Genomic DNA, 22,009 nt, shown 5'->3' on the forward strand with positions numbered 1-22,009 from the left:
TAACATGATCAGCACCAAAAAAAGTTTTTGGAAACTAATTGGTCTGGCTGCCAAACATATTGGAAAACAATGATTTTGCATGCCACTCTTCCTGTAATGTTAAAACTTAGAGCACTTTTTTGTTTACCAACCCCAACAAAATCCCTGTATTCTTGTACTTTAGCAAAAAAAAAAAAAAGATTTTTTTTTTCTTTTTACACACTCTTAGTCATAATTGCTTTTAAACTTTGAGGGTTCCATGTAAGTATCAAGTAAAATTAGAACTGTATTAAATGTATTCCAGCTGCATTGGGCCCTGAGGGCCAGTGGTTGTTAAACTAGATTTACATGCCAGTGTCAGCAGAGAAGTGGTCCTGTGCCTCAGAGTGATTAACTCCTAGTTGGATTTAGGGTACTGTCTTGCTTTGCATCTCATTTTTCACTTCTACTTGTCTAGGGAGAGAGCAAAGCACAACTTTCTGAAGCATACAACCTGAATAAAGCACGTATGCTGGTGAACTCGATCCTGCCAGTTGTCATCCAAAATCTGCCTTACACACAGCTTATATTTTGTTCTCAGAAACTTGAACCATCTCGATAGTAAAACTGGCTGTGTTAACTACTGTAAATGTAAAACAGAGACAAGGGTGCCACAGCTAAACTTCTGCCCTGTGTAACCAAGTGTGTGTCCCCTGACAGGCATCTGCAAAGAACTTTGTTTTATCCTGTTTTTGCTTATGTTGGTAATGACTCCTTTTATCTCTTCTGAAGGAACTGACTGTTTAACAAATGAGTTGCTAAAGGCATTTTGCTTGCATAACTCTAAGTGCTTATTAGAAGAATCCTTAGGAAAACTTAAGTGAATTATAAGAAACTGAATTGCTACTCTTATTTGTAAGAAGACTGGGATTTTTTTGGTGGCAAAGTTCAGTACACAGTATTTGATGATTTCTGTCCAATTCCCTGTTCAGAAACAGCCATGGCAGATGAGGCTAAAGCCAGTTCTACTGAAAACACATTGATCCCTCTTTGTTTGTGTGTCTTGGAGGAAGATGTTCAGCTTCCTCAACAGAGATGAACTGAATGAATGGAAAATTAATTACTCTTTTGTCTCCAGTTGTATTCCAGATGAGGGTTGCTCCATATCGACAAGGCAGCATGGGCGGCCAAGCAAGGTGCCAGTGATTTAGCATACCGTGCCAAACTGACTTAATCAAAATAATTCAAAATGCATTTCTAAGATTTTTACATACTTAGCCGAGAACTTTTACTCCCTGGAAGGGCATTTTGCTAAACTTGAGTGCCTGAGAAATAGCATGAATATTGTCTGTGCAGGGAACTGATTGGAAGAATACTTACATTTACATTACTGGCATGTGCCAAATCCTTTGAAGTCAGCGAGAGGCTTTCCATTAACTTCTTGTTCATGTGATTCTGAATTGGCCTATTCATTCGGGCTTCCAGAATGAACACCTAAAGGTAATAATTACTATTTGTATTTTTTAATATGCAGAGACCCCATTTAGAGTGGGGCATTTCAAAGCCATGGATCTGTGCTGCTGAAAGGAAAACATTTATTGTGAACCAAAAGATAAAAGTATAATAAAGACTGAGGTACAATCGAAGAACATTTTGCCTCAACAGGAAACTGTACTTGCAATTAGACAGATTTGAGGCAATAGGAAAAAACTATAAAAAGCTAAAACTAAATTCTTAAAGTGGCATCAGTGGTTCTTGCTGAGAATTCAGTTGCAATAGGAAGGAGAATGAGAAATTGGAAATGGTAACAGAGAGTTCATGACAGGTAATAGGGAAAGGAAAAAATAATGTAAGTAATTTGCAGCACAGGAGGAAGAAAACTTGTAGGACAAAATAATATTTTGGAGTCGAGAATGAATGGAAGAAGTACAGTTTCTGAGAAAAATGGTTTGCAATCAAAAGACCAAGAGACGAAACAAAACAGCTCCTTTAGAAAGGCAGAAAAAGAGGTAGCTAGATGCAACAGAAGGCTTCACCGATTACTAAAATTTGACGAAACAATCCAAAACTGACATTTTAACAACTTAGAATATATTAAAGGTGACATATCTGAATTCTGCACAAATGGTCCTTTTGATTTATTTTCAGCTGATCATTTTTGAAGCAAGATTTTTAATAGGGAAAAGAGGTTTGGATCCTGCACAAATCTGGATGCCTGATGGGCCTGTATCAATAAGAGTGGTCCATTTTTTTTATTCTAGATCAATTATCTTGCAAAATCATTTGCCCATCTATGTAAATAGAGTGAAATATAGCTTTAAGAATTAAGTAACTGTGGTTTATTCCTGTAGTGAGATTGTGAGATGCTTATATAAATTAGCAAAGTAAATGTGATGGGGGGAAAAAAAGATAAAAAAGTCAGCAACTTGGGATTTATAATTGCCATTTAACCTTTAAGCAACTTAAAGAGATTAAAGGGATTATAAATTACTAAAAATTTTGGTAACTGAACCAGAAAACAGAAAAGTGTGAGTGCATCTGCATGGCTGCATTTCTGTGTGAGGAACACGCAGATTGAAAGACAGTATTACCCAGCAGCTTTTGTTGTTGTTGTGGGGTTCTTTGTTGTTGTTTTTTGTTGTTTAACTGATGAACAAATCATTTCACATTAAATGCCATTCCTTTTAGAAGGAATTAATGCTGAGAGATAATGTCATCCCACAAAATATTTTCAAAGTTTCTTATCCTTCTTTTGACTGCTTTAGCTGCATGTTTGTGAGTTCCATCGAAAAGATTTTTGCTGGTTTTACAGTCTATATTAGTGTTAAAACACTGGTTTTTATTAAGTACAAGTCACACTGAATGATTTGTTTAGAGTGCCACACTGGAGGAAGAACTGCAGGTTTCCTTCTACTTCCTATACACAAATGAGTTTTCCCCGTCAGCACAGTGGTATTAAGGAACAGGGATGCTGCTGGAGACATGGTGCAATGGAACTATGGTAGGCCATATCCCAACGACATCAGGTGGAGATGTTCACTGGCTGCTCTCTTTGGGCTGCAATAGGAAGTCTGGCAGCATTTTTCTTTCCTTTAGCAAAGAGGGGACAGGGTTGGCTTCCACTGTATCCAAAAAAACAAAAAGCCTTCAGGACTAACTCAGCTACATTATTTCTAAATATGCTCTTGGCTGAACGCTGATGATTTATTAGCTTGAGTGAAAGTAATTTTCAAAAATGAGGAGAAAGTTATTTCCTGTTACAGGCACAGAGGATATGTGTGATATATATAATATAGAAGGTATAAATGTATATATAATTTTTCAGACTGTCCGCCTGTGATGGTATCCATTTACCATATTGCTATCTTCTTGCTATTGAAAGTGTTTTTAATGGCACATCTAGTCTTGCTGTCTCCAAACGAAAAAAGTCTTCCTAAAAACAGGAGAGAAAGCACTGTTTCATCCCTCTATAGTGACAGCAACTAAAGAGATACAGCACTTTTTGCCAGACAAAACTACGTTTTTATGGGGAAAATGGCAATAGTACACTGTTGTCATTGTTATGATGAAGCAAGTCTCCATTTCCAATTTAAACTGCAAGCATTAAAAGTGCACATAAGAATAGCTCACCATCCTGTCTTGGCATTTTGGTTTTTTCCTTGATTATATCTTCAGGAAGAATTAACATTTTAATACAACATTTGTTCATGGATTTGCAGTGGTTAAATCAATAGTTAATGAGGTTCGTCGTATAATTTGAGCTTGTAGTTTGTTTATGCTAGACCAACTTTATCCATACTCCAAACAAATTATCTCTTATAATCACCAGCCTGAAGATAAATCTCTAAATGTTTTTCTGATGATAGTGCTGTGGTTGGCAGGTGTTAGAAGTGCCTCCCAGGGACAAAGATTGAAGATGGGCTTGTTCTCACAAATCCTTCAGGCGAGGTTGTTTAGCTTTCTATCCTGTCATCTGCAGAGGAGCCTTGTATGGTGCCCTGCTAATGAAATCTAATAGGCAAAGGTCATATATCTTTATGAAGAAAAATGCAAAGCTGGTGAGTGATAAATGTGCTCCATGGGGTTCAATGGACGATGCTTAGCAATAAAATCCATGTTTAAACAGTGTTTCAAATGGCTTGGCATATCTCTGTTTTTTGTGCCTTAACTACTTTTTATAACAATTCTCATTACTAGTGATGGGATTAGATAAATACAAAAATAGTTGAATATGCATGCAAAGTTGTCTATGTAATTAAAGAAATAGGTGAGGACTTTAAGTGGGTAATTATTTTTCTGTATTCATAGAATAATGAATAAGATGGCTCACATAAAAGCACATGGCAATTTGAAAGCTCTCCTGACTAGCAATAGAAGCATACTAGCTAGTGTGAAGATGTGAAGATTTAGGTAGATTCTAGCATCAGTTGTAAATCAAAAATGCCTTTGTCAAATGTCAAAATAGCAAAAAAAAAAAAAAAGGAAACAAAACATGCCGGAGTAAAATTGCAGATAGAACTTCTAAAGAATGCAAGTCAATGCCTTTAAGAAATTGCTAATCCGAAGTTAGAAGGAATTAAATAAACCAGATATTGTCGAATCACTGCTGTTTTTTGAGAAGTTACCAGTTCATTTGCTATAGTTATACTGCTGAGCTAAGAGACAGTTCAATAAATCAACTTGGGCTTGATGGATTCTACAAACCATTGCAATGAGTGTGTGGAAGAGGAAAGAAATCTCTTAGTATTCCCTCTTTGACAAAAGGGTATGCAAAGAGCCTGAATGGATGAATGGTTGATTAATTTTGCCAGAAATTTTCTTGACAGCCAGAAATGTGTTTTTGCGTAACCATGTTTGCATGGGAATTATTTTGTAAGGTATGAATTATTACATATAAACTTACACCTGAGACTTAGCTGGCTAAAATAGACAGCTCCTGGTCAGTATATATATGGTTGTGATGTTTCTTATGTTTTAATTCATCACTCTGTCAAGTCAGCCTTTTGCTTGTTACCACTTGCTAATCAGTCAACAGTGAAATCAAATATTGTGTGTGATTAAATGAACCTTGTAACTGAAGTGGTAGGTTGTGTCTTTTTCAGTATTTTTTAATTGATTTACAAGTTATGGAAAAATCAGATGGAAGTTCTTAACCTAGGATCAGAAAGCAGAATAATATAAAGGAGAATAAAAAAGTGTATCATATGCTATGTCCACATGGTGTATTGATTAGTAAGACACAAAAATAGTGGTTCTTTTTCTCCTCTGAGTTTCTCAGGTAAATAATGTGTTAGATACACTTTAGTATGGAGATTTTTCCTTTCCATTTTGTACATATTTTGGGCATATTTTGTACAGGTGATATTGGCTCATAAATGTGGTGCATAAGCAGGTCCCTGGATTCCTTTGCTTTTAGGCTTTGGATACTCATACCTGTGGTTTAAAAATAAAAGACTTTCCTTTCCATGCAGTTTGCTGCGGAAAAGTATGTACATACTTACTTCAGCCTTTAAAATGACCTGGAGGGAGCACATTTTAACATAGTGCAAGGACATTTCCCTGTAGTTTCCTACTTGCAGCAAAAGTTGTACTGTTAGCATTGCAAGATTTCTTGTTTGTCCCTTTATTTTACAGAGGCAGAGTTTTAAAGACACGCTTGAAAAGGGAGGTGGCATTTAAGCCTTTAAACTTGAAAACCACATCTATATGTTTTGCCGTATTTTGTATTTTTAACAACTCCAAACTACTTATCCTTCAACTGCCAAAAATGCTGTAAAATGTCAGCTTTATCAGTCACGAGTTTCTTTCTACAGAAAACATCCATTAACAATGAGACAAATTACAAGCGCTTTGAATTTCTTCCCTTGAAGATGGAAATAAATAAGCACTTTTGCCTTTATCTCACTAGACTAGATGATGTACATCCTTTCTTTGATTCCTGTGCTGCTGTGAAACATTTTTTCTTCTAGATTTTGTGGTCACAGCCATCTAATATTATCATGTTGTTCCAGTGCACACCACAACAGTATGCACACCATTACCTATGTTTGTTTTTGTCTTTAGGCTACGTGCTTAATGTTTATCTCATGCAGTAGTGGCAGTGCCTTAACGGGACTTCATCTCCAGCCCTTCTGATCTATTACATTCTTTGAGTGTATGTGCACAGACCCCACCGACACCAGGAAGCGTTTTTTACTGTTGTATTTCAGGCAGTCAGTTGTACACCTCAGTAGTCAGGGAGGCCGCCTTGCTTATAGATAAGAATTTGTGTTGCTTCAGGTGGGTGGCAGTGATGGCTGCTGAAGGCAGGTATTCCATCTGGAGGAAGACTGTTCTAAGCCAAATGGGCCATTATGATATTCTTATGTCACATGGATATCATAATGTCTCCTAAGATACATGGAGATGCTGTACCCCAGCTGCTAAATTCAAAGCTGTCTCAGCTAGCTCTGAAAATGTGGAATAATGGAACTGAAGTTTGGCTGTTCACCTGAGCAACTATTTTTTTTTTTTTTTAATTTTATGAATGAATCAAGACTTTCCAGTCTTTCCTGAAAATCATGTGCTGTCCTAAATACATATAAAACATGGACATCTCTATAAGTTCTAGTTAAACACAGATTAAAATGGACAAGCCTGAACTTGAATACACAGAATTTGTACTTGTGTCAAGTGCAAGTAAAACTTGTTTAGCTGTAATCTCAGTTCATAAAGAGTGGATCATTATTAAGACACACTATCACAAAATGTACCAGTGCTGTAGAAAAGGCACTGTTTCCAGTGTGAAACTGGCTAAACACACTTTCACTGAGCAAAGCATGATAATTTCTTTTAATATAGATTAATCCTTCTTCTTTGCTTTATTTTTTTTTACTTATTCTGCATTTAATGAAAATAATAGACTGTAGAAACACAGCCATCACCTATAGTAAGGGGATTGAGATCAGTGCTAAACAGGCATTCATCACTTTATTCTACATGCAGTGTTTCACAATGCTACAGAATTTCCTGTTTAAATTTCCTTCTAAGTTAAGCTCGGGATGCCTAAAGTTAAACATAAGGGGTGACTGGGGTCTCTGTAGAGCAGGGCAGCACAAGCTCTCAGATGCCTGTTCTCTCGCTCTTCAATTTAGGACCTATTTCTCTTTGGAAACTTTACACAACAACACAAAGAAAGCAGAATTAGCTGCTATTTTTGTTCTTTTCAGAAGACTGATAACTGTCAGTACAGCAGAGCTGCTATTTGATAGATTGAAATGCACAACAGAAAAACACAGTCTTTCCTTATAGAAAAGATGGTGAATTTTGTATAGAGCATTTTCACCAGAGGTGTTGATACAAAAAAGAGGTAAAATAGTGAATATACTTGTCCGTGTTTCTGGAGTCTTAAAAACATGGTGCTGTTTATACTGTTTTTTCCATTTTTTTAGTGAACCTACCTGAAAACTTTTATAAAAAACTGAGTCTTTTTCTGCTTTTTTGCCCTTTTTTTTTTTTTTTTAAAGGAGGGGGGCTTCTAGTAATTAGCTGGATTTACAACAAATGGCACACAGACTGTTAGCTCTGCATGTGTGCTATAACATTGGTGTTTACCCTATTATATTGCAATTTAAGTATGTCATAAAGTTTTATCAGTGATCACATGGAAATAAACTGGAATGCAAAAGTACTGACCATGAAATATTAAGAGAATAGACTGTGAAGCAGTACGTATTGACTTCTGTATTGTGATAATTGCTTTGGTTGTGAAAATTGTAATGGGATACAGTGATATTCCTCATTTATATTTTGTGATGGTTGGGTATTTTTAGCAAATGAGTTGTCAGCAGAAAGGCTTCATTAGACCCATCAGGGTATCTGCCCATGAATAACGAATCCCAAACTGTACTGACAGTTTCCTTGAGCCAAAATGATGGAGCACCTCTGACAAAAGCCATATTGTGCTCTCCATGTGAGGAGTATAAAGAACAAAAGAGACAGTTTGTTCTTAATTTGGTCAGGTTAATATTGACACAGTTAGCTTAGAAGAATCAGAAGTGTGTGTAATGTACATTTACAGTGATCACTTGGGCAATTGACTGTTAGCTTCGTGGATCAGGAAGTGTTGCTAGAGACGGAGAAGTTAGAAATTCTCTTTGGATATTTCTTGGAGATTTTGCTTCTTTTAAAGGATTGTCCATGTTTGTAGTCATGTTAACTATTCAATTAAAAGAGAGATTCCTATAAGAAAATTGAGTTTCAGAGAAAGAAGTTTCACAACAATATACAGCCTACATAAAATGATATTTCTCAACAGAAATACATAATAACTAAACAGGTCACATTCAAAAATCCTTTAAAAGTCTGTGGATTTCTTAAACTTTCTCATTCTGTTTACCCGGATGATAAAAAAAAATTGTCATTTTAGAATGTTGACTATATTGTTATGTTGTAGCATTGTATAAATTATTTATATGCATTAGAGAAAACAAATGCACAATTTTATCATAAATGCTAAGACACTAAATCTCTCCATTATCCATGCATTTGCATAGTTAACAGCATTTGCAAAATATATGTAAATATATAAATATATTAGATTCTATTTATTTCAAGTATATTACATTTCAAGTATACTTACAGTCCATTTTTTTTTTATTATAGGTTACTTAGAGGGCATTACGACAACTAATAATGTTTACATATGCTGTTTACCTGCTGTACACTATGCAAATATTAATTAATATTTAAGCCAGCACATGATAATAAAGTAAGGAAAAGTAGTATAAGAACGAATAGCTGACTGACCTTTGTCATGGTTTGACTGTATGTCAGTGTATTTCCTACTATACTAATTCATCAACAGCATATTTTACAGTGCTTGTAATTAATTCCGGGTGTAGCAGCTTAACCGTTGAAATCATTAGCTTTTTTTTAATTTCTGAAGGAAATGTTTTATTTTCTGTTAGCATTTACCATACATGCAATATTCTGGTTGTTTACTTAGGTTAGCAAATTTGTGGAAGAGTCCATATGTCTACTATATCTCTCAATATATAGTCTTTGGCAATTTATAAGAGTTTCTTGTTTGCAACTGTCTTTATTTATTTGAATGTTTGAAGGCTTGTGGAGGGAGTATCTGAATTGTGTTGTTTACTACTTAAAAAGAGTACTACTTTTTTTACTACTTTTTTTTTAAAAAAAGTACTGCTACTTTTAAAAAAAAGTACTACTTTTTACTACTTAAAAATTACTACTTTAAAAGAGTAAACTTTATGGATGTTTGGGGGGAGGGGTGGAATTAAACTAAATTTTAGAAAAAATTATTAGTTAAAGTAATAGTATTTATTAACATTAATAAAATGACCTTTGCTTATTTTAAAATTAATTTTATGTTTTGATTAATAGTCCAGCCAACCAAAAAAATGGATGAGGTAGAGTCATGATGCTGTAACACATGTAATCTTACTTTGCGTTTATTCAATAGCTTAGTCAACAGCATTTTCCAGCAAATGTACTCTTTGACCTATTCTTTTAACAAGGTCTCTTTGCCATGTGTTTCATTTCTGGATGCACTTAGTGAAGTGACAACTTATAAGAAACAGTTATTGTTGATTATTAAAATGGCTGTTTATGGGAAAATTGAGTAACTTATGTTGTCAGGTATTATTTGAATATTAATTGTTGCTTAGTTATAGTAATGTGAGAAGCTTGTGTCTTATTCCTCATGCCACAGAAGGAATAGGGTCTTGGGCTTTATACCTTTGCTGAATAATGACTTTTTTGTCAGAAAGTTTTCTCACTGACAGGCTATGGGGTAAAGTAATAAATGTGATGTGGTCAGCATCGTTTTGCTTGACTTGGACTGTATTCTAACATGCCTTAATGACTTCCTCAGTATTATTGTTGATTGGATATCACTGTAAAACATCTCTTGCCCTCTTGCACTTTTAAATCCTCAAATAATTTGCATGTTTTCTTTAAAGATGTTTTCTTTCAATGTGATGTATGGTGCTGGCACACCTAAACCCATTCCCATGCTGCTCTGAGCAGTCTCTCATCAGCTCATTGTGTTTTGCACCAGGTGGCACGCGTCCATTATGATCCCAGTAAGAAAAACACACAAACTCTCTGAGGTATCTTTCAAAACGCTGTTTATTAGAGCTAACATAAGGAGAAAACACTATAGACAATCCTACATCCCTTTAGGTGGTGGGAACCCTGAGGGGGTTGCTGCACTTTTAGATAAAGGTAAGGACACACAGATGACGTAACTGCTAGTACCAAGTGGATGCTGCCTGCAGACTTCTCTGGTATAGTTAGCTGGCCAAGTTTATTCTGTGCCCAACACAGCCCAAAGGCCAAGCTGGATATGAAACACAGAAAAAAACCATGTAGTACGTAACTGTTCTCCTTCTGCATCTTGTACCCAATGGAAAGGGACAGGTAGCCTGCTCAGAGTTAATCTTTGTGCTTCTCTCAGTCATCAACATGCTGAGAACCTCAAGAATAAAAAATACATGGTCTGAATGAGAGTAAGTTTGAGAGCATGGAAGCAATGGAGAGAACCTCAAGTTAGCTGGATAAAGTAATTACGTCAGTAGTACAGATCCATTATTGTTTATATTAATGTGACCCAATGTGAAGCTCTCCAGTCCAATTGCTCCACCAGGGATACATACTTGGCAACTGCCCCACTTACAACAGCAGGCTACTAGATCACCTGCTGCAATATCAGTTCTTCAGGGTTGCTCTTGATCGTATGACGTAAGTTAGCAAAATACAGGGCACAAGGCAAATTCGGATTTTAGCACCTTCAGGGGCTTTACCGTGGCCATTTACATCTTTAGTTCCTGCTCTGATTGGTAGAACTGACCTTTCATTGTATGGCATTTAGTGCCACACCCTCGCTGTGGTAACCTCTCCCACCAACAAATAGCTGCTAGCATGTGAATGTTGTATCTTCTTCTATTCTATTCGTAGTTTTGCTCTATGATGCCCTAGTGGTCCTTGGCCTTAAACTCTAGAAATATACCTCCTATGACCCTGCATGCACACATTAACTCTCCAGTTGGCCATGGTTGTGACAGGGGAGTTTTCCTTTGCCATGTAGGCAGGTTAAGAGGTTCCTCCCTCAAAATACTGCAGAAAACAGGATTTTTGGCACTCCCCAACCTACCACTTTGTGAATGCCAAATATGGGCTGAGATGATGGCAGATATTATCTCAGTCAATGTCACTTTCATGAGGCTTCCAGATCAGTCATGTGATTTTTAACAGAAAATTTCTAATTCCTTGCATTTTCAGCTGATACAAGCAATATAAAAGATAAAGCATCACAGGGCTTGAAGGCTGAAGGTTCTAACATACCCAATACTTGAGTCTTCGAAAAAATGTTACTGGTTTGGATGTTCAAATCTTATTGGCCATAATTCCTCACCATAAACCCCATTCAGATTTCGTATCTGAATGTCCACCAGTAAACTGACAGCTGACTTTTTTTTGTGCATTACTCTGTGTTAATTTTACATAAAACTCATTTTTAGGAGCTATGCGAGCATCAAAGTGGAACTTCATCTCTAATCTAGGAAAAGAATCTACTTCCAAAGCATTTGACAAACAGATTTTTTTTGTTTTAAGTTTAACTTACAGGGAGGGAGATGCATTTTGTGGACACATTTGAGTAGATTAATAAATAGTATTTGTATATATGTAACCAAAACAGTAATTTATCAGGTAGGAGACAGATGCAGGGGAATAACATGCCAATCTGCATATACAGTTGTGTTGTGTTGATGATGAACTGCTGTTTATTCAGGGCCAGTGTAGCTTGGCAGCATCAGAACTATTAGCTAGAAGATGACAAAAAATTATATCAAATACAAATAGCAGAAACATAAAGGAGAAAATAAAATTTCTAAGTCTTTGTTCACTGGCAGTTATCAGAACTGAGGACTGAAGAGAGAGATTTATACTTTGTGCATTATGTCCCCAGGTGAGAAAGAGGGATGTATGGTTTATGTTGCAAAATCTAGATATTCAACATTGGGCTAGTCCAAGTATAAATGAGAACAGGAATGACAAATGCAATGTTTACCTCCTGTGTATTTGGTGTGCGGTGTGTGTGAAAATAAGCATTTTTTTGACACAAAGAGATTTTAAAACTAGTTTGCTTTACTCTGTCCTTATTTTGGGGGGTTATTGTTTTGAAGACTTGCACAGAATTCAAAGAGCAGGAATAAAGGAATCTAAAGGAATAATCAGTGATAAAATTGTATGCAATCATGTAATATCATAATGCATACATATAAAGGGCTGCAAAATTAAGTTAGCACATACAATTTCCTTTTAAGTGCCTGATTTTGCACCTCAATACTATTATTTTAACATCTGTTATTTTAAATGAAATATTGACATGACAAATTTCATTAAATATTTTTATTTTTCTAACAAAAAAGGGTTTTTATTCAAGAAATAGCAGTAGTCCAATACTTTTAAGCAACCTTGACAAAGCAAATAGCAGGAACAAGTACAAATTCTGTTTCAGCAGCAGTTTCAAGAAGGCAAAACCTACATTTAGTATTTTAGTGTTCTTCAGAAATAAAAGTCCATTACTGTGCTGTGAGACCGGTTCTTGATTTGTTTTAAGCATATAGCTGTTTTGACAAATAGGATGGAGTTCTTTTGCCAGTTGCAGACACTGATACTTATTAACGTTTCTGGCTATTTTCACCACAGATTTGGATGGAAAAAGCAAGGAAAAGATGCTGACATTTCTTTTACTTTCTTACCATATTTCAGGACTGCGTGCTACACAGGAGTCTCGTTGGTGATCTGAAAGCATTCATAGACAAATATGGGTTTGATGTACTTGTCATTTTGGCCAACTGTTTGTCAGATGAGAAGGAAACAAAACGACAAATAGCAGTATACTCGGAAAACTTAGAGCTAGGGAATCAAGTAAGTACCTGGCAAACGAATGAAATAATGTCTTTCCTGAAAAAAACTTTTTTTAAAGTAGTATATACCAAAGTGTTGAATAATTAAGTGGAGTCAAAAAGTAGCAACAGTTGGCCGGTAACTGAGTAGCTGTTTGAAATGGCTGCATTATTTATATGATGCAAAATGAAAGATTGTGATATTATGATTATTTCAGACCAGCCTAATAGAAAAAGTGTATGGTTACAAGAAATGCAGAAAGATACATGATTTTTAAATTTAGCTAAAACAGAATGATCTTTTTTTTTTTACTGGTTTTGACTTGGTATTGTGATCTACACAAATGACTCTTTGGCAATCAGGGATGAGCAAAGACATTGTAAATGGTAATGACCAGAACTCACCTATATGTATGTTATCACTAAAGAATTTAAGCTCTGAAATGAAGCCAAATTATTACTAGGATGTTCATTTATCCAAAGCCAGGTGTTGTCCATTTTTTTTACTATATTTGTCCCCGAATGGAAGAAATTATCTCAGTGGCAATTTTTTGAACCTTTTTCTCAGTCTTAAAAACTTCTGATTTTAAGGACAGGTGGCTAAATGACTCTATTGCTTTCAAGGTCAATATAGCTCTATTTATTTTATGAATCTTATTATCCCATTCTAGAAATACTTTTCTCATGTACCCTTAGATACTTTACTCAGATTTCTTAAGGCAACAACTAAACATTTATTGGATTTTCTTTTACTAATGAAAAGTGAACTTGAAAGCCAAATGGTATAGTTTCAAGTATATTCAAATATTCAAGTAAATATTCTGACCAATTATGTAATAAATACTTTGTATTGATCTTCTATTTTAATACTTCATATTTTTAGGGATCATAATAAGGCTATTACAGCAAAATGGCCAAGAAATAGATTAATAGGAATAGATAGGTATGGCTGTGTTACAGGTGAAGTAGTCAATATGTGCCCTTATGCCCATGATTGCAATGGCTTTTGAAACATCCTATTTTTCAACAGATCTGCTGTGAATTAGAAGAATGTCAGAATCCTTGTTTGGAGCTGGATCCTCTAGAATGTGGATGTGATCAAATTCTCATTTATCATCAAGAAAATTCTTTGGTGACCTGTGATCAAATTTTTCTTGTAGTTAAGGAAGTTATAAATAGAAGACAACCAGAAATGGGATCAAACAGTAGAACTTCTTCTACTGAAGCTGTTGCTGGAAGTGCTCCACTTTCACAAGGATCTTCTGGTATTATGGAATTATATGGTTCTGATGTAGAACCACAGCCCAGTTCTGCCAATTTTTTAGAAAATCCTCAAGATCTAAATGGATCTATACAAGCCCATGTTGATGTTAATGTAGACCTTGTGAGTCCAGACAGTGGATTGGCTACCATTAGAAGCAGCCGGTCTTCCAAGGAGAGTTCTGTTTTCCTTAGTGATGATAGCCCTGTTGCAGAAGGTGCTGCTTCCCATCACAGTCTTCTGCCTGGCTTTGATTCCTATAGCCCTATTCCTGAAGGAGTAATAGCCGAAGAACAAAAACCTCAGTCTAGAGACAACAGCGATAACTTTGATCTTTTCAATTTTGACCTAGCACCTGTGGTTACAGCTCCATCCGAGTCATCTTCTCGTTCTGTTGATTGCTCCCCAGCAGATGACTATTTCCTTAATAGTGATTCATCAGAAGGACAACAACTCACTGTGCAGAAAGAACTTGATGAAGCAAACCTGCTAGAAAATGATACAGCAAATTATTCAACTGACTTACTTATGACAACAAATGAGGAAGACAATTTAGCTGAATTTGATGAGAATCCAGGAGACATGTGTGAGAAAACTTCAAGTTTGATCGATTTAGTTGAAGGTGACTCTTCTTCACCAGAAATGTTGAAATCTGCTGATTCAAGAATTCCACCAACTCCTATGAACAGTCTTGTAGAAACTTCACCATTAGATAATGGGCAGCCTTTATTTTTCCCACAAGATGTCATAAAAAAAATTAATGAAATTGATGGCACAAATTATTCTCAGTCTCGTGTTAGATATGGGAGCTGGTGGGATGGCTTTGACCTAGAGTCTAGAAATGCTGATACATGGAGTTCAAGTGAGCAGGAATCTGTATTTCAGAGCCCTGTCTTATGGAAAGATTGTAAAGAAAGTCCCTTGCTACGAGAACATATTGATAGAAGAGCCTCAGATTCTGTATTCCTCCAAAAACAGCCAAAGCAAATGGAATACATGAGAGCAGGTCTGTGGGATAATCAGTTTAAACAAGATAATTGGAACCATGAGAATAAAGAGAAAAACAGTGAACATTCGCATTTGCAGACTGCTTCTTTAGAGGAGACAAAACAAGAACCGGAGAGCTTTACTGACCTGTGGAAGGTTGGTCAGCCAACACCTCTGATGTCAGATGCATGGTGTAGTCATGAAGGGAAAGGTAGTCAGCTAGCTGGAGACTCTTATGAAGTCTGGACCAAGTTTGATGCAGGAGATATTGCTAGATCCTCAGAAAATGTATGGAACATGCCCAGACTGGATGGAGAAAAGAAATCAGTGAATATTCCTGAGGAATGGGCCATATCAAAAACTAGTTTATCAGATTCTTCAGAAATCACAGTGGACAATGAGACTGAAAATCCACCTATCCAGGAATCTCCAGAAGCCTGGGATAAAGAACGATATTATTCAGTAGAAGAATATGGAAAATCAGAAAATACAAATTCTGTTTTCAACAGTATGCAAAATAATGCGATGCTGCAAACAGAGGAAAACACTGTATTTGGTGACCCTAAACAGAGGCCAAAACAATTTGAAAACCTAGAGATCTGCAATATGTATGATAAAAACATCACAAGAGAAGTAACAGAAGTAGTGGTGCCGTGGGAGGATACCTTCTTGTATAAACACTCAGATCTTAGTTCATCAAACATAGGTAAAGATTTAGTTGTTTCTCCACCAGACACCAATTATTCAACATCTGATTCATATATATCACCTACAGATGTGGAAGACGAAAGAGAAAATGAGGACAAAGATTTTGATGAAGAAACAGTTATTGATAAATTGATAACCCCAAATTTGGCTGAGCCAAAAGTACTTGAAAAACCAAATAAGGAACGATTATCTCCTAGAAACATGCCTTTTTCAAGCGCTGGAAACACAGACATCTGGAACACTCCCCTAAATAATGTCACCCAGTTACAAGAAAGAAATTCTGAAATTACTGCTCTGTCTGCCTCTGCTAAACTTTTCCTTAATTCAGAACACACAGCTAATCAATGTTTTTCAACTGAGATACATACCAGTGAAAATAATTTTTCTATATCTGAAAACAGAAGAATAACACCGGTATACAATCAAAGAGTGAATGACTTATCACCACCACAGAACGAAGTAAATACTAGACAGACTGCAGCTGAATATGTAGAAACAGTGAGCAGTGTTCCTGTAGAAGACACAGACATATCTACGCCAACGTCAGACACTGGGAATGGTTTGGATCTGAAAGTATGTGACTTGGGAAGTGAGATACTTAGTAAGAAGGCAGCACAAAACACTGCTGATGTTGATGAAAAGCTGGGTAGTGAGCATTCAGTGCAGCAACTGAACTCATGGAGTTTACAGAGTGAGCAGGGTTATGAGGAAGGCTGGGACAATGCCATTGTCATCTCTCAGGAAGGAAAAGAAGAATATAAGAGAACAGATGAAGCAAGTGGACAGCAAATGATTAGTGACATTTGTAATAAACCAGTGCAAGAGCACAGTGAATCTTCATGTAACGCAGATTCAGAAGAAAACAGGTCAACAACAGAAGTTCACAGTTCCCCAGAAAAAATGAGGAATAGTGTTAGTTCGGAAGTGTTAGTCACAGAGAATGAGACCTTTTTGAATCAAAGTAATCCTGTTAGTCAGGAAGAGAGGAAAGACTTGTTGCACAATAATGTAGAATCTTCTTCAAGTCCTTCTGAGGAAGGCAGAAATTATGAATCTTTTGATGACTCCAGAGCACAAAATTACAATTATAGTGAAACATCACAGCTACTTTCTGAGAAATCCGAAAAGGAGACTACAGTGATAGAGGATGCAACAAGTCCTGAGATGGAAAGTATCTCTGAAAGTTCTGATAAGGGTAGTGATAATCATGAAAATAATTCTTCTAAAATGCTTGGAAGCTCAGGCATCTGGAATGACTCTGGAAAGACTGGTTGTCACCTAGCCACATCAATTCCTTTGATGAATGAACCACAAGAAGCACTGGGAGAAGTGAAAGAGGGCTTACATGAAGTGGTTCCTAACCATCCAGGCATTTGTAATTCTGAGTTAGTATCTTTCAAAAACAGCTCAGAACTGAGCAGCACTCATGAAAAGTTTTTCATAGATGAGTTTCAAAAGAGTCCTTCTCCTGGATATGTCAGTGTTCTTGACATTACAGAGATGTCTGTGGTGGAAAATTCATTTTCACATGAAATAGGTTCTGGGAGAAATGAAAACTCTGAGAATTTAGAACCTGCTAATAATCTTTGTGGAGAGCCATGTGTAATGCTTAATGACAGTTTTCCCCAAACTGCTTGGAATTCACAGCCATGTGAAGATTTGCAATCTCCTGGAACAAGTCCTGAGGCAAGCGAAGTCCTTGAAATGGCAAACACCACGAGTAGTCTTTCAAAGGATATACAGATCAAAAGTTATTTGGAAGAAGATAATGTGTGGAGTGATTCAATAAATGATTATGCACACTCAAGTGGAACAAGTCCTGATTTAAGTGATGCATCTGTGAACGTGTGGGGAGATCTTCCAGTTGCCAGTCATCACAAAAGAAGTAAGGATATATGGGATATTAAAAATAATAAAAATCTTGAAGATGCTTGTAAAAGGAATGAATTTGGGAATGAATGTGAAGAAGGAGTTGAAACAAGCACCGAACAGAACAAAGTTCCTAAAAGCTTAGATTTTTGGAATGCCCATGTAGATGATGATACTGTATCTTCTTTATCAAGTCCTGACATAAATGAGGATTCAGAGAATTCGGAAGCATGTCCAGAAGTGATTCATGAAGATTCCACATATGAGAACAAACAGCACAAAGCATATGAAATTGGAGAGGATTATGCTCAATCCAATGCAAGAAGTCATAAAGCAAATGAAGACAATTTAGTTGCAAAAACTAAGGTGGGAGAGGAGGTCCAGGTAGGCATCTTCAATGAAAATCCTGAAACAATTCAAGCTGGGAAAGTATTGCAGGAGGACTTGACTATAATGGAGTGTAATGAGACTTCTGAATATTTAGATCACTGGGAAACATTTCAGGAAAAAGCTCAAGTGAGTATTATCAGTGATAAAACAGGTAGCAGAGAAGACTCATATTTGTATCAGATGAATGAAGATACTACACCAAGGTTTGCTGTTGGTGATAAAGAAGAGTATTCTTCAAAAACTGTAGATATGTGGAGTATGTCATTGGAAGCTGATGTAAGAACTGATCCAAAATCCACAGTAGGAACATTTGGTTTTCCAGATGACAGTTCAGAATGGTGGAATTCGCAACCTTGTGAAGAAAAGCAAGTGGAAGATCAGTATTCTGTTCCAAGTCACTCTGCAACAAACCAGTTAACAAATAGTAAGGAAGACTCCCGGGGACCACCTTCACAAGATGAAGAACTAACAGAAGCCCATTTCAGTAATGCAAGTAATGATGGAAATCAGTCTCCCTCCCAGCAATGCGATGAAAAAGAAAATGAAAGGCTAGTACATCCTATGAATATTCCTGATAGTAAAATAAATCAAGACACTGTACAGTTCAAACAATTTGATCCTTTCATACTGGATAAAGAAGAAAGGGGCTTGAAAGAGCAGTTGTTTGCTACAGATGAGGAAAATCAACTGACTCCACAGAGTCCTTTTTCAGATGAGGAACAAGGTATGCCAAATACATCAGTTCAAGAAATCACTGTACCAGATCTACAAAAAGAGGGAAAGGCAAGTCGCATTCCTCAAGAACAACAGCAGGACACCATTGAAAAATTAGAAGTGCACAACTCCCTGCCAGGTGCTTTCGCTGTAGAAGACTTATCTTTTGAAATGACAGAGAAGTCAAGTCCGAAGTGGAGTATATTAGTTTCCCAAACTGCACTTATCCCAGATATTTTACAGGATAACACACAAGAAAGTGACCAGCTGTTTTCAGTGGAACCTGACCTGTGGACTAATGCTGAGCAGAATGTCACTTTGAAATCAGATGGTGAAAATCCTGATATATTAAGTCACTGTGACCAAGACAATAGTTCAGAGGCATCAAGCAGTCCTGATGTGTGCCAGGAGTATGAAGCTAAGCATGCCTCTATCCCATCTTCTCAGGTTGGGGTGGAGCCTGAAGACAAAGATGGTCAGCTGATTCATGCATGGTCAAATATGAGTCAAGAGACAGATTTTGATTCACAGTGCCAGTTAGTAATGCAGAAGGTAGAGACACAGTCTGAAAGTGGTAGCCCTCAGGACTATGATCAGGGAAAGACTGATGAATCCTATCAGCTAATCTCTTCTAATACTCAGGAGCCTCCTGAATTTGTAATTTTGGAAGAATATGGTCTGGAAAATAAACATGTTACTGACCCAATTGAGTCGGCTGAAATTACCAATGAAGTTTTAGAAGTGACGTCCTTAGATCTGAAAGACACATTCCATGAAAGTTTTACTCTTGCAAGCCACCAAAGAACACCAACTGATACAGTTCAAATAGCAACCTCCCAAATGCATTTGGTTCCCATGGATTTCACTCTACCTGATAAGGCAGAACAAAGCTTAAAAGAAATAAGTGCCTTGGCTGAAGTTGGAAAATATTCCGGTATTGACCATACAGCAATAACTGGTGATGAGCTAGACATCTCAGAAGAATGTCTGGATGAATCTGAGACAGGGGTAGAACATAACATCAGGGGCACTTCGGTGACTAACATCCTGGCAAGCACATGTGGTGGAATGAACATACTGGCAGTAGTAGGCAGTGAAGTAGCAGAAGGGGAACAGAAGGATAAACAGATATTCTTTCCCAAATCATTTCTGCCTGCTGGTAATGAAGGCCATGAATCTGATTCAAATGATCAACTGGTTGATGATGTAGTGAAAGAATCTGAAGACGTAACTGAAAATGATGTTCCTCTGTTTAAGGAAATGCCTAGTGACCAGTCACCAGAGGTGTGTGCTCCACCATCCTATGTATCTTTTGATGCTGAACCCTCTGGCAGCAGACAGTGTGCAAAGGATGAGCTCTTGTCACAGCAGCCATTTTGTGACAGTGTTTCTCTGGAAAAACCTTTACCACTGCCAACTCCTTCGGAAAGTGCAGAAGGCATCCTAATGACCAAAGACAGCAGCATTACAGATCAGTTGTCTGACACAGCCACAGAGTGCCTTCAGGAAAATCACACATCAGTATCTCCATTCTCTGAGTCTGAAGTAACTCTAGGATCTTCTGAGATTTCGGTAGGAAAATCTGAAGCAGAAACAACTGATCTCGACTCACCGCCAGGTGGAGATAAAAGATCACCTGATGGTAAGAAAACCTGCTTTCCAGAGCAAGTTCATAAGACAAAGAAAGAAGGAAGTGTCTGGAGTATTACTGCTGAATGATGAGTCTTTGAGTGAAGTTTGAAGTTTGTGTGTCTTCCTGATGTACAAAACTCTACTGTGGGAAGACCTCACCCTTCTAGACAGATCTAAAGCTTTAAAACATTGAAGTAGGAACGTTATTTCTGTTGTTTGTACAGGGCCTAGCATATGGGATACCGAATCATTTCTCCCGTAGGAATGGTTACAGTGTTAATGTATAATCTTTAACAATTACAATGATGATGATGATGTTATAAACTTCAAGTACACATTAACAGAGCAGAGCAAACTGAGAAGAACTTTATGTCACTGTACTGATTTAAAGAAATCATGGTGACTGAAATAGTAATTAAAAAACTAAAAGGAGTTTCTGTTTGCCTTTTTAGAAACTGGCACTGGCTCCCTACTTTGTAGGGAGAATAAGCCAAGAAATTCCTCTGAGAGCCCTGAACTGAGAAGTACAGAGGGCAAGGAAGATGTGAGGATGCAGATGCACCGAGATCCAACTTCACTGGAGATGGATTACATCCTTGTCACTGAGGAAGAAAACGTACCTTTAAGGAAGAATACCCTTGAAGGAAATGAAAGTGATTTTGCATTTCAAGAAGCTAATGTAGCTGAACAAACAGGATCTCATGAAGACTTTTCACCAGGTTCCTTGAATACCTTTCAGCCAATCTCCATTACAAATGAAAGGGAAGATCACTCTGTTTGTGGGACTGAATCGGACTCTGTTCACTTAGAAGAGAAAAGTTCTTCCGTTGTGCCTCAAAAACTCCATGATGATGAAAGGAGATCACAGGAAAGCTGTGGGCAAGATGAGGGCTGGATTATATTGGGCCAAAATGAAGTCAGTGACATACCACCTGAAGAAATTTCTGCTGAGTCAGAGATGCCAAAATCAGGGTCTGGACATTCTGGCAAAGAATCGGCAGCTGTTTTAGCACAGGAATTCATTCTTGACACTCAGGCAGAATTTCAAGTAGAAACTCCCCTTCAGACATCTTCTGAACACGAGGGCTGTTCTCCTTCAGACAGCCTGACTACCAAGGATGAGAGTTCGGGCATCACAGGAACACGTGCATTGCAGATGGTTGGTGGCGATGGTGCATGGGAAGAAAATTCTCAACAGAGACTCGGAAATAACATAGCAACAGAACAAGAAATGAAGGAGGAAAGCGTGCTTCTCAACAGTGAAAGCGAACTGAGTCAAAAATCAGGGTAAGGCAAAACCAACCTGTTTCCTGTAAAGTCTTCTGTTCACTTATCATCAATGTTATTGACATATACGATGTTATGAATAGATGGCAGGACTTTCAAGTCTAATTATATTTACATGACTTAAATATCACTATATTCTTCCCTTTGTAAAAAGGAAGTCTTGGTTCTTGGTTGCTTGATATGAGTCAAATTGGGATTGTTTTGCAATGCAGGAAGCTTGTAAGGCCCTTTCCCTGCAGCAGTAAGTCCGTCTTCCTTCTATGAAGTCCCATAGACTTCATAATCT

At 37.1% G+C, this 22,009-nt stretch overlaps 1 protein-coding gene across 3 annotated transcripts in view; it reads left to right on the plus strand.

Moving 5' to 3' along the window:
* The window catches only part of PRUNE2 (prune homolog 2 with BCH domain), a 144,710-nt gene that overhangs the window by 70,288 nt on the left and 52,413 nt on the right, over window positions 1-22,009 (plus strand). For all 3 annotated transcript variants that reach the window (XM_087741910.1, XM_087741911.1, XM_087741912.1), the window contains exons 7-9: window positions 12,739-12,897; window positions 13,906-20,446; window positions 20,889-21,723. In XM_087741910.1, the coding sequence (XP_087598036.1) occupies window positions 12,739-12,897; window positions 13,906-20,446; window positions 20,889-21,723 (7,535 nt within the window). The remainder of the gene's footprint in view (window positions 1-12,738; window positions 12,898-13,905; window positions 20,447-20,888; window positions 21,724-22,009) is intronic.

Source organism: Nipponia nippon, unplaced genomic scaffold (genome assembly GCF_047370975.1).
Source record: "Nipponia nippon isolate SJK-2023a ecotype South Korea unplaced genomic scaffold, ASM4737097v1 scaffold_8, whole genome shotgun sequence".
Classification (NCBI taxonomy): Eukaryota; Metazoa; Chordata; class Aves; order Pelecaniformes; family Threskiornithidae; genus Nipponia; species Nipponia nippon.